The sequence below is a fragment of the Hemitrygon akajei genome, chromosome 5, assembly GCF_048418815.1.
Source record: "Hemitrygon akajei chromosome 5, sHemAka1.3, whole genome shotgun sequence".
NCBI classification, from domain to species: Eukaryota; Metazoa; Chordata; class Chondrichthyes; order Myliobatiformes; family Dasyatidae; genus Hemitrygon; species Hemitrygon akajei.
Genome location: NC_133128.1, coordinates 53,503,618 through 53,516,721, shown reverse-complemented (window position 1 = coordinate 53,516,721; position 13,104 = coordinate 53,503,618). Strand labels below are relative to the sequence as shown.

General features: G+C 39.1%; 1 protein-coding gene across 5 annotated transcripts in view; it reads left to right on the top strand.

Moving 5' to 3' along the window:
• The window catches only part of epha6 (eph receptor A6), a 691,207-nt gene that overhangs the window by 643,893 nt on the left and 34,210 nt on the right, over positions 1-13,104 (top strand). For all 5 annotated transcript variants that reach the window (XM_073045584.1, XM_073045587.1, XM_073045586.1 and 2 more), the window contains 2 exons: positions 6,423-6,572; positions 10,173-10,366. In XM_073045584.1, the coding sequence (XP_072901685.1) occupies positions 6,423-6,572; positions 10,173-10,366 (344 nt within the window). The remainder of the gene's footprint in view (positions 1-6,422; positions 6,573-10,172; positions 10,367-13,104) is intronic.

Below are 13,104 nucleotides of genomic sequence, written 5' to 3'. Positions count from 1 at the left end.
AGATGTAGCCACATGGATGGAGAGATGATCAGTGGACAGACACAACATATGCTTCTTACATTGGAAAGACATTATTTAATTGAATACATGCTGGGGGCCACTAATATTAATACTGTTATTAATATCATCCCTAAATAAAACAGATTGAGAAACTTTATTAAAGTGCATTGATTACATTAAATTTTGATCAGGAGTATGAAGAATTATGTACAGGAAGAGGTGATCTGATTTTTTTTATTCTTTAATAGATTTTATTTAGAAGAAAAATGGGGGAATAAAAAACAGAAGAAAATGTGAATTTAGAAATTCATTGCTTTTTTTTTGCTGAGTGTACGTGTTTATTTTGTAGTTGTGCTTTTTAATGTATGTCTGAAATTCCATTGAATGCAACATTGGTTCCATCATGTTGCTGTGTTTTTAGTGGTGTGTTTTCAATGTTTCTTTCTGTGCTACAACAGTGATTGCATTTTAAAAGTGCTTTGCTAGCTTTGAGTTGCTGTCAGACATCCAAAGTTAATGAAAGGTGCATATAAACGCAAGTCTTGCTTTTAGTTAGTCTTTAAATATATATATATATATATATGTTGAGAAACTTACATTTAGAAGCTGCTGTTTGCATTGTAAGACTAAATATAAATTAGTGCAGGAAGCAATGAATGATGAGGATTGGGATTGGGAATCCATAAACAAGAAGCAGCCTGACAATGGAGAGCAAAGGATACACAGCTTTGATCTATGCTGAGGATTTCTACAATATTGTGTGTGTATTCCAGTCATTTGCAGACAGAGGATTGATGCTTATCTTAGCTTTATGATACAGTTGAAGGCTTTTCCAATCAGCATTGCTGCTATCCTGTTCCTCACTCCCCCTTTCCCATCTAAATTTTCTTAATAAATAGACTAAATTGAGGTCCTTTCCTATTAACGGGGCCAATGGCAAATAAGAATGCTTTTGGAAAAATTCAAATTTAAGGCCTGTATTGTCTTCAGCTTCTCATGTGGATATTACTATTGACCTTCTGAAAATCCAGTTTCTTATAATACTATATCACAAAAAAATTAGCCACGTACAGACGTCCCTGGATAATTTTGATATTGGGGATATGGTAGTCATTGTTAACACATGTGCCTTTGGAATTGTTGCACTTTAAAAATATTTGGAAGCTTCTGGTTGAGAGAAAAAATATACACTAAATGGCCACTTTATTAGGTACATCGGTATACCTACTTGTTAATGCAAATTCATAATTAGCCAATTGTGTGGCATCAAGTCAATGCATAAAACATGCAGATATGGTCCTGAAGTCCTCTTGTTGTTCAGGCGAAACATAATATAATTAACTATATTATTGTATTTCATAATTCAATTTATTTTATTTGATTGATCATGCATGAATATGGGATACTGTGATCATAGCAGTGTGATTTATATATAGTGCATTTTGTGCTATCTTATTTTGATTTATAATAAGTATCCTTATGAATTCTGTATTTGTGTATATTAAATTTAATAAAAATATTGGAAAAAGAGAGAAAGGAAGAAACATCAGAATGGGGAAAGAATGTGACCTAAGTGACTTTGACCATGGAATGATTGTTGGTGCCAGATGGGATGGTTCGAGTATCTAAGAAACCGTTGATCCCCTAGGATTTTGATGCACAACAGTATCTAGAGCTAACAGAGAATGGTGCTATAAACAAAAACAATCCAATGAGTGCAAGTTTAGTGGGCAAAAAACCCATCTTGTTAATGAGAGAGGTTAGAGAAAAATAGCCAGACTGGTTCAAGCTGACAGGAGGGCAACAGTAACTCAAATAACCACGAGTTACCACAGTGGTGTGCAGAAGAGTATCTCTAAATGCACAACACATTGAGGCTTGAAGTGGATGGGCTACAGCAGCAGAAGACCACAAACATATGCTCCGCGGCCACTTTATTATGTACAAGAGGTACCTAATAAAATGGCCACTGAGTGTAAATATCATCTGTTGTCAGATGGAGTCCTGTTCAATTGTGCTGCAGTTAAATTTGTGAAAGTAGATTGGGAAAATGGATCAGAATGAATGAAAGAGAAGGAAAATAAACAATAAATGGGAATTGAAGCAGTAGAGAAATCAATGACAATGGTGAGTAGGGATTTGGATTTTATATTCATACCTTCTGTGAGCTAGAATTTCTTTGGGTAACAAATAACAAGTTGGTACATGAAGTCAGTGAATTTCTTTCTGGTTGTGAGCTTCCAATGATCCTGATACGAGAGTACCAAGACCTGCTGAACACCAGCACCTTACGTTCTCTAACTGTTAATTCTCCTCTTTAATAGCATTTGGAGAACTTGTTTTCTGATCCCTCTCAGATATGTGCCAGAACACACTCAGAATTGCTGGATGAACTCAGCAGGCCAGGCAGCATCAATGGAAAAAAGTACAGTCGATGTTTCCGGCCAAAACCCTTTGGCTTGTTTTCTCCTGTTTGTGTTGACAGCATCTGCAGATTTTCTCTTGTTTGTGTACTGAAGGGTTTCAGCCTGAAAAGTTGACTGTACTTTCTTCCATAGATGCTGTCTGGCTTGCTGAGTTCCTCAAGCATTTTGTGTGTGTTGCACAGATTTCCAGCATCTGCAGCATTTTCTCTGGTTTCAGATATGCACCACAATTCTTTTCAGTATTTGACCTTTCTCAGCCTTTTGTCTGCTTGCGTTATTCCCTTGCTGCACAAATTGGATGGACATTCACACAGCATTCTTTACGATGTTCACTCAAGGATTTAGGCGTTTAAAGCTATGTCTCCTTTTCTGAAACTATTGGTCAGCCTTTGTTAGAATTCCAGTTTTGGCACAACCAGTTATTGAAAGTGAAATGAGTAACGTAAGAATTATCAAATCTTGGAAATAGAGCTAGCATGTTCCAAAGCAATTGTCAGACTCCTGCATTCACAAGTGGCAATGATGTGAAGGGAAATTAATGTGAGGATGGTTAACAGTTGGAAGGGACATGCTGTAAAACGTAATTTGAGTAAGTGGTGGGGACCACACTTTAAAGGAGCATATAAAATAAGGCACTTCTAACAGTTAATGTCCCTTGTTACACTGAAGTGTCACTTATTAGAATAGAACTTGACACATACCTATAACCAGAGCAGAGACAAAACTGTTACTGCTAAGTTCAAGGTACAGATTCATTCTGTGCAGTTTGTGGTGTTAGATCTTCCATCATTTCCAAGCCTAGGAGCATATTATTGTCTAGCCAGTGCCCTTAACCATTATATTGGGAAAGTCCCATTCATAGACACATAGAAACATAGAAAACCTACAGCACAATACAGACCCTTCGGCCCACAATGCTGTGCCAAACATGTACTTTCCTTAGAAATTACCTAGGGTTACCCATAGTCCTCTATTTTTCTGAGCTCCATGTACCTATCCAGGAGTCTCTTAAAAGACCCTATTGTATCTGCCTCCACCACTGTTACCGTCAGCCCATTCCATGCACTCACCTCTCCCTGCGTAAAAACCATCACCTCTGTACCTACTTCCAAGCACTTTAAAACTATGCTCTCTCATGTTAGCCATTTCAACCCTGGGAAAAAGCCTCTGACTATCCACATGATCAATGCCTCTCATCATCTTATTTCACTCAACCTATTCTCATAAGGCACGCTCCCCAGTCCAGGCAACATCCTTGTAAATCTCCTCTGAACCCTTTCTATAGTTTCCACATCCTTCCTGTAGTGAGGTGACCAGAACTGTGCACGGTACTCCAAGTGGGGTCTGACCAGGGTCCTATATAGCTGCAACATTACCTCTCGGCTCTTAAACTCAATCCTATGATTGATGAAGGCCAATGCACTGTATGCCTTCTTAACCACAGAGTAAACCTGCACAGTAACTTTGAGTGTCATATGGATTCAGACCCCAAGATCCCTCTGATCCTCCACACTGCCAAGAGTCTTACCATTAATACTATATTCTGCCTTTATATTTGACCTACCAAAATGAACCACTTCACACTCATCAGGATTGAACTCTAACTGCCACTTCTCAGCCCAGTTTTGCATCCTATCAACATCCCGCTGTAACCTCTGACAGTCCTCTCAACTATTCACAACACTTCCAACCTTTGTGTTATCAGCAAATTTACTAACCCATCACTCCACTTCCTCATCCAGGTCATTTATAAAAATCACGAAGAGAAGGGGTCCCAGAAGAGATCTCTGAGGCACACCACTAGAGAATATGATCAGTCTACAACCACTCTTTGCCTTCTGTGAGCAAGCCAATTCTGGATCCACAAAGCAAGGAAGTCCCCTTGGATCCCATGCTTCCTTACTTTCTTAATAAGCCTTGCATGGGATACCTTATCAAATGCCTTGTTGAAATCCAAATACACTACATCTACTGCTCTACCTTCATCAATGTGTTTAGTCACATCCTCAAAAAATTCAACCCAGGCTCGTAAGGCATGACCTGCCCTTGACTAAGCCATGCTGACTATTCCTAATCATATTATGCCTCTCCAAATGTTCATAAATCTGGCCTCTCAGGATCTTTTCCATCAACTTACCAACCACTGAGGTAAGACTCACTGGTCTATAATTTCCTGGGCTATCTGTACTCCCTTTCTTGAATAAGGGAACAACACCTGCAGCCCTCCAAATCTCCGAAACCTCTCCCGTCCCCATTGTTGATGCAAAGATCATTGCAAGAGGCTCAGCAATCTCCTCCCTTGCATTCCACAGTAGCCTGGGGTACATCTTGTCCAATCCCGGTCCGATAACATATTGTTATCCAACTTGATGTTTTCCAAAAGCTCCAGTACATTCTCTTTCTTAATGTCAAGCTTTTCAATCCACTGTAAGTCATCATTACAATCACTAAGATCCTTTTCTGTAGAGAATACTGAAGCAAAGTATTCATTAAGTACTTCTGCAATCTCCTCCGGTTCCATTCACACTTTCCCACTGTCACACTTGATTGGTCCTATTCTTTCACGTCTTATCCTCTTGATCTTCACATACTTGTAGAATGCCTTGGGGGGTTTCCTTAATCCCGCTTGCCAAGGCCTTCTCATGGCCTCTTCTGGCTGTCCTAATTTCATTCTTAAACTCCTCCCTGCTAGCCTTATAATCTTCTAGATCTCTATCATTACTTAGTTTTTTGAACTTTTTGTAAGCTTTTCTTCATGACTAGACTTTCTACGGTCTCTGTACACCACGGTTCCTGTACCCTACCATCCTTTCCCTGTTTCATTCAAATGTATCTCTGCAGAATGCCACGCAAATATCCCTGAACATTTGCCACATTTCTGCCATATATTTCCCTGAGAACATCTGTTCTCAAATTATGCTTCCAAGTTCCTGCCTGATAGATTCATATTTCTCCTTACTCCAATTAAATGCTTTCCTAAATGGTTTGTTCCTATCCCTCTCCAATGCTCTGGCAAAGGAGATAGAATTGTGATCACCTATTCATGCACACCTAGCCTTTTAATGGAGGAGGAAGCAAACTCATTTGCTTATGGACTCCATTTCATTCTTGGACATCTGACTCAAACCTTCATTTTATGTTGATATGGCCATTCATTGCACCCTATACAACCTTTGGAAAGCTGAGAAGTAATATAGAACATTTCATATAAAAAATGTTGTGCCTTTATAACTGCTTAATTTTCAACATCCCTATGCCTGTTAGATCTTTGCCAGTGACTTGGATGCACCTTGCCATACCACCATCATCTGCCTTTCCAAGTACATGCAGGATATTGATTCTATAGATTTACATATCCTGGCAGCATTAGCTTAAATTCAAAAATTTACATAGAGTTTATTGTTTTCCTGGAGTCTTAGTCCTACTAGCTGTGAGAAGACCTCAAGCCTGACTATCAGTAATTCTCATTACCATCCCCAAGGTTGCCAGCAGACCATGGTTAGTCCTGTCTAAACTTTGCTAAGTATCAGACTTTTACAAAACTTTAGATATTGCAAGACCAAGATTTCCCAGAAACTTAATCATTGTAAAAGAAGAATGTGAATTTGTTAGTTTAATATCAAATTAGACAAAGTTATAAGCAGAATAAGAAAGTACCATGTTGAATGTGTCCTGTTTGAAAATAAAGGAATGCCATCATGAAAGAGATGAGGCAAAACCTTTTCTACCAGAAAGTTACTTGGAACTCTTTACCACAAAGTGCGGTGGAAGGAAGTAAATAAATAAATAGTTTTAAGGTTAATTTAGCTATATAACTGATAATCAAAGGGTGGATGATTGCATGGGATCGATAAGAATGCAGAATTTGGACACAACCATATTAAATAGTGGAGATGGCTAGAGGGTTGGAGTAGGCTATTAATTTCATAGTTCATAAGATTATATGCTTGTATCTTATTGCACAGCTAACTCACATGTGGTTGTTTCTTAACACAGGGTGGAAAAATTCCTATTCGATGGACTGCTCCTGAAGCAATAGCCTACAGAAAGTTCTCTTCAGCAAGTGACGTATGGAGTTATGGGATTGTAATGTGGGAAGTCATGTCATATGGGGAAAGACCTTACTGGGAGATGTCCAACCAAGATGTATGTTATTTATATAGTTAATTTTGTTATTAATTGCGTTTAATTTTTAGATTTTAAACTGCATGATATCCATAAATTGTTTTAAGGTAGAAAATTCTTCTGGACCCATACTTTCGCTATGAAACCTTTACAAAAGAGGTCAGGAACAGTAGGAGAGGTGCTTGATTAAATCAGGACAGCATAGAGAGATAAGGAATTAATGCAGGCAAGTGTGATTACTATTGGCAGGCAAGATCCTCGGCATAGATAAAGTGGAATAAAAACCGTGTTACTGTGTTGTGTTACCCTATGACCCTATGTAATTATGAAAATTAATTTAGGCAGAAACTTAAACTATAATATCACTTTGAAAACTTCCTGTGTTAATTGCAGAAGTCTTCAGTAGCTTTAGTGAACATGAAAATTAGTTGTAATGTTGTTCATTCTGTGATGATCCACCCCAATCATATTATCAGTCAGAGAATATGAACTGTATAAAGAAGAGTGGTGAACTGTGATGAGAATGGTAGTAGTACAGTATTTGAGGATATAGATTGGGAGATGGAATGGGCAGGCTACTGGCTGACTGAATATAATGTAAAGTGATTCGAAAGTAGAAATGACAAAATTAAAAGGAGATAGAAATAGAGGGATCTGAAGTTAGAGGTAAATAAATCAGTTGAAGTGACAGTGCAAACGTGCGTACTTTATAAGTAAAGGAATACCATACAAGAATAATAAGGTAACTATTGAAGTTTGTGAGCCTGACTTCAGTTGTAGGGAAGTTACTGGAGGGCATTCTGAGGGACAAGATCTACCATCATTTGGATGGTCAAGTCCTAATCAGGAATAGTCAGCATGATTTTTTGCATGGGATGTCATTGGTTGGTTAATTGACCACTCTAAAATATCATTAGTCTGTTGGTGAATGGTAGAATCTGGAAGGGAATTGATGGAAGGTGCAGAGAACATTAAGAACAGAACCAGTGTAAATAGGTGCCTGCTGGTTGGTACAGATTTGGTGGACTGAGAGGCTGACAAGTCTTCTGGAGCATTTTGAAGAAATATCTAGGGGGATAGATGAAGATAGAACAGTGGATGTTGTCTATATGGACTACAGTAAGGCCCTTGACAAGGTCCAGCATGGCAGGATGATCTGGAAGATTAAATCGCATGAGATTCAGGGGTAGCTAATGGGTGGTCTCAGAAATGGCTCGGTGATGGGAAGCAGGGAGTGATGGTTAAAGGTCAATTCTCTGACTGGAGGCTGGTGACTAGTCAAGTGCCCCAATTTGGATCCCCGTTATTAATTATTTATGTAGATGATTTTGACATGAATATACATGGCACAATTAGCAAGTTTGCTGCTGGTACAGGGTGACACGGTAATGTAATAGTTAGCACAACACTTTACAGCACCAGCGATCACCAATCAAGGTTTGATTCCACCGCTGTTTGTAAGAAGTTTGAACGTTCTTCCTGTGACCGTGTGTGTTTAATTTGGATGTTCCAGTTTCCTCCCACATTCTGGAAATGCATGGTTAGGGTTAGGGTTAGTGAGTTGTGGCATGCTGCATTGGCATCAGAAACATGGCAATACTTGCAGGCTGCCCTCAGCACAATCCTCAGACTACGTTGGTTTTTGAAGCAAACAACTCATTTCACTGTATGTTTTGATATTTCAATGTAAATATGGCAAATAAAGCTAATCTTTAAATCTTTTTCTTTATTAAATTGGAAAATTTAAGATTGTTAATCTTAAAGTCTGTTGTTAGTGAAACAGACTACATTAAATTACAAAGAGGTCTTGATTAGTTGGGGAGACAGACTGAGGAATGGCAAATGGACCTTAATTTAGATGATATTGCACTTTGGACAGTCAAATCAGGATAGGACCTGTAGAGTGAGTGGCAGGGCCCTGACTAGTGTTGTGGAACAGAGGGACCAGGCAGTGCAAGTCCACACTTCACTGAAAGTGGCCACACATGTCGACAGCATGGTGAAGAAGGTGTTGAGCATTCTGGCCTTAATTAATCAGGGCATCGAGTTTAGGAGTAGGAACATTATCTTGTAGTTATACATTGTTAGCAAGGCTGTACTTACAGAGTATTGTGTATGGTTTTGGTCACCCTGTTATTAGGAAGGACAAGCTGGAGAGGGCGCAGAAGAAGATGCTGCCTGCCTGAGTAGTGGAGAGAGATTGACCACACCGGATCTTTATTCCTTGAAATGCAGGAGAATGAGGGGGGTCCTCACAGAAGTTTATAAAAGCATGAGAGGTGTGGATAAGGTGAACTGTCATAGTCTTTCCCCAGGGTCAGAGAGTCCAAAACTAGGGGGAACAGGTACATGATAACAAGGGAATGGCTTAAAACAGACCCCAGAGGTAACTTCTTTACACAGAACTTTGTGCGTACCTGAAATTAGCTGACAATGGAAGTGGGCGAGGCTGTTTAAATAGCAAACATTTAAAGGGTTTTTGGATAGGTAAATGGAGGGAAAGGCTTAAAAAGTTATAGTCCAAACACAGGCAAATGAGTCAAGAAGGAAAGACGCTGTGGTCGCTATGGACCAGTTGGGCCACAGCGCCTGTTTCTGTGCTATTTTGCTCTGTGACTCAGACAGACAGACAGACAGACAGACAGACATACTTTATTGATCCCGAGGGAAACTGGGTTTCGTTACAGTCACACCAACCAAGAATAGTGTAGAAATATAGCAATATAAAACCATAAATAATTAAATAATAATAAGTTAATCATGCCCAGTGGAAATAAGTCTAGGACCAGCCTATTGGCACAGGGCGTCTGACACTCCGAGGGAGGAGGTGTAAGGTTTGATGGCCACAGGCAGGAATGACTTCCTATGATGCTCAGTGTTACATCTCGGTGGAATGAATCTCTGGCTGAATGTACTCCTGTGCCTAACCAGTACATTATGGAGTGGATGGGAGTCATTGTCCAAGATGGCATGCAACTTGGACAGCATCCTCTTTTTAGACACCACCGTCAGAGAGTCCAGTTCCACCCCCACAACATCACTGGCCTTACGAATGACTCTGATTAAACACTGGTTTAACCATTGTTTTGGGTCAGTGTCCAGTTATGGGTGCTGTATTTTAGGAATGATGTGAAGATCTCAAAAAGGATACAGAAGAGATTCAAGCAAATGATTTCAGGAATGAGAGACCTTAGTTATGTGGATAGCTTGGGTTGTTCTCCTTTGAACAGAGGAGGTTGACACAGGATTTGACTGAGATATTTAAAATCACAAAGTGTCTAGTTGGTTGGGAAATATACTGTCCCCATTGGTGGAAGATGAGGAACCAGGCAACATAGAATGAAGGTGACAAGAAACAAAAGTGACATGAGGAATAACTTTTTTGTGCCATCTGTGGTTATAATCTGGAACACACTGCAGGGAAGTAATGAAGGCAGGTTTATTTTCTATGTTCAAAGGAAACTAGGACAAACATTTGAAAAGGAAAGCACATTGCAGAGCTGTGCAGTTCTGTGTTATTACAAAAATAATGTTTGCTGCTCTTACAGCTTGTTTTAAAACATGTAAATTAAATTGCATTTCTGAAGAAGCAAGTATTCAAGTGCTCTTATTTCCTTACAGGTTATTTTATCGATAGAAGAAGGCTATCGTCTTCCTTCGCCAATGGGCTGCCCAGTCACTCTCCATCAGCTCATGCTTCATTGTTGGCAAAAGGAACGTAATCACAGGCCAAAGTTCACCGAAATCGTCAGCTTCCTGGACAAGGTGATTCGTAATCCCAGCAGCCTTCACACCTTAGTGGAAGAAGTACATGGGTGGGTACACTGAAAAGTTTCAAGTATTTCTCAACAGCTTTCAGTAACTGCAATAGTGTAAGTTCGGAGTTGTGCAATATTTCCAGGTCTCTGTATTTGTCACATCAATTTGTAAATTTGCTTTTAAAATATTGCAAATTTAGAACGCCAGAGTCAGGACTGTTTTGAAACTCTCCGCATATGATTGTTGCTCGACAGCTAGAATTATTGATAGAATTAAACAGCACAGGAACAGAACCTTTTGGCCCATCTTGTCTATGATGGCTATGATGGCTATCCACATTGATCCCATTTTACTGAATTGGACCTGCATCCCTCTATGCTTTTCATACCCAAGTACCTATCCAAATGCCTTTTAAACAACATAGTTTTATCTTCTTCCAGCACCTCATCTGGCAGTTTGCTCCTGATAGCCACATTCCTCTTTATATAAAGCTTACCTACAGATCACCTTTAAATTTAACCCCCTCCCTTCTCTCTAATTCTAAAATCCCTTGCTCTGTCTGGCTATGCTGTCTTTGGCCCTCATAACTTTGTAAACCTCTAGAAGGTCACTCCCTCAGACTCCGACTTCCCTTAAGAATAAACTCAGCATAGCCATTCTCGCCTGCCCACTATTCCAGGTAACATCCAGATGAAATTCTTCTGCATTCTCTCCACTGCTACTACTTTCTCTCTGTAGAGCAAACTGAACTGCACACTATATTCCAATTAAGTGGCTGATAACAGAGCAAAACTCCTCTGTGCACCATTTATGCCAGATATGTTTTGAATGGACAGAAAATATTCCAAGAAAGAGGTATCTATAATTTGCATTTTCAATTAAATTATTCAGTTTCACAGAATCTCTTTTTGCAGAAAGATCAATGTTTTTGCTTTTAATTGACAAACCACAAATTCTTGCCTTGCACCTGTGTTTACAAATTAATTCTGTATGATAAATGAGAAAAATACTACCCCTTAGATTTTGTGCTGGTATAGTGGCAGCAATGCTGTATTTTATAACATACCTTACTTTGGCTGTTAATTTAGCTGTACTTACCCAGAGTATTGAGTGAGGTGATTTAGACAAATACAATACTCCACAGATTCTTCAGAGGCACAATTCCAAAATGACCTTGTTATTTTCCCTCTTCCTACAGATCCCTTACTTAATCTGCTTCAAATGCTATTTTCACTTAAAGGATGTAATTTTACTTCCTCAATTATTCCCTGTGGCAAAGCTTTGTGTGCTCTAACAACCCAGAGTCCAACTTCCCAAAGTAATAATCATCCAGACTGTTGTCCACATTTCATTCACCCAGGGAGATAAAAATAATTAATATTGATTATCAGACTGTTGAGAAAGGATTTGGTATTTCCACTGAAATAATTGCCTATGGTGAAAGCTCCATTTTTGAGCTGAGGTAAAACAGCTGCTTTACCCTGTTTTCCTCACCATGTGTTAATGTCACTGCGTTACTTTCACTGAAGTGAAATAGAATTCTTTGAGGGGGAGGGGAAGGGAGGGAGCTGATGGAGACAGAAAATATGTTTCATGTAGAATCACTCAGTGTAGGGAATTGGTGCAGGTATGTATGAATTCCAATGAAGTAGTTACATTAGTTTAAAGAAAAAATGTTTAAAAGGTGGCACTGTGTTGTATGTCTTTTTGTTTGCTCCTTTGATAGGGGCACCATGGCAACCAAAGATCATAAGAAAGAAATTTGTGCTTAGTAGCAGGTACTAAAAGTGCAATGTAAAAAATATGCATCTTGTATTACACTTACAATTTCAACTCAATTTCTAACCAAGTATTTTAAACTAAGTTACCGTAGTCTTACTAGTTAGACGGTAGTCTAAGTTACCGTAAGTCTTCTGCAGCCACATTCCTAACACCAATGAAATACATTGCAAGAATATTTTAGATAAAAATTAAAATATCCTGATTTAATCAAAGCACCACATTTCCTTTTCTGTTGTTCTCTACAATATGCTCTTTTGCAAAAATCCTTTGAATGAGTGGTTAAAGCATGAAATATTGGGACCATCATTCGCACAAGTGCCTGGGTGCCCTGTTCATTTGGCCAGGAGTTCATACCTCCTGGAATTAACCATCATCAGCTCACACTTTTGGCAGAAGCGACACACTCCATTTGCCAGAGATCTGAAATAAAATCAGAAAATGCTGCAAGTATTCAGCAGGTGAGTCAACATCTGTGGGCAAGTCATTGCTTAGAAAGATTCCTGTGAAAAGTTTGGGACCAGAAAAGTAAATAATGCTTCTTCTCCCACAGATGCTACCAGAGTTTGTAAGTATTTCTAGCATGCTGTGTTCCTATTTTGGCTCCTCTTCGGCAATCAAGTGGCACTTCTAGTGATTTACAAGGCAAAATAATTACTATTGAAGGCTGAGGAAATAAGTGCAATGCCTGTCACATGTGATAAGATACAAAAACAGGCAACTGGAGGAACACAGTGGGTTATGCAGCATCTATGGATGGTCATCAATTTGGGTCAAGATCCTTCATCGTCTAAATTGGGAAACTGGTTTATTCTTGTCACATGTACCAAGGTACAGTGAGAAACTTCATTTTGAATGTTATCCATATGGATCATTTCATTACAACAGTGCAAGGCAAACCAATAATAGAATGCAGCATAAAGTGTTACAGTTATAGAGAAATATAGGCTATAGGCTGCATGGCCAATCTGAGATAGATTGTAAGGTCAAGAGTTCGTTTTATCGTGTTAGTGGA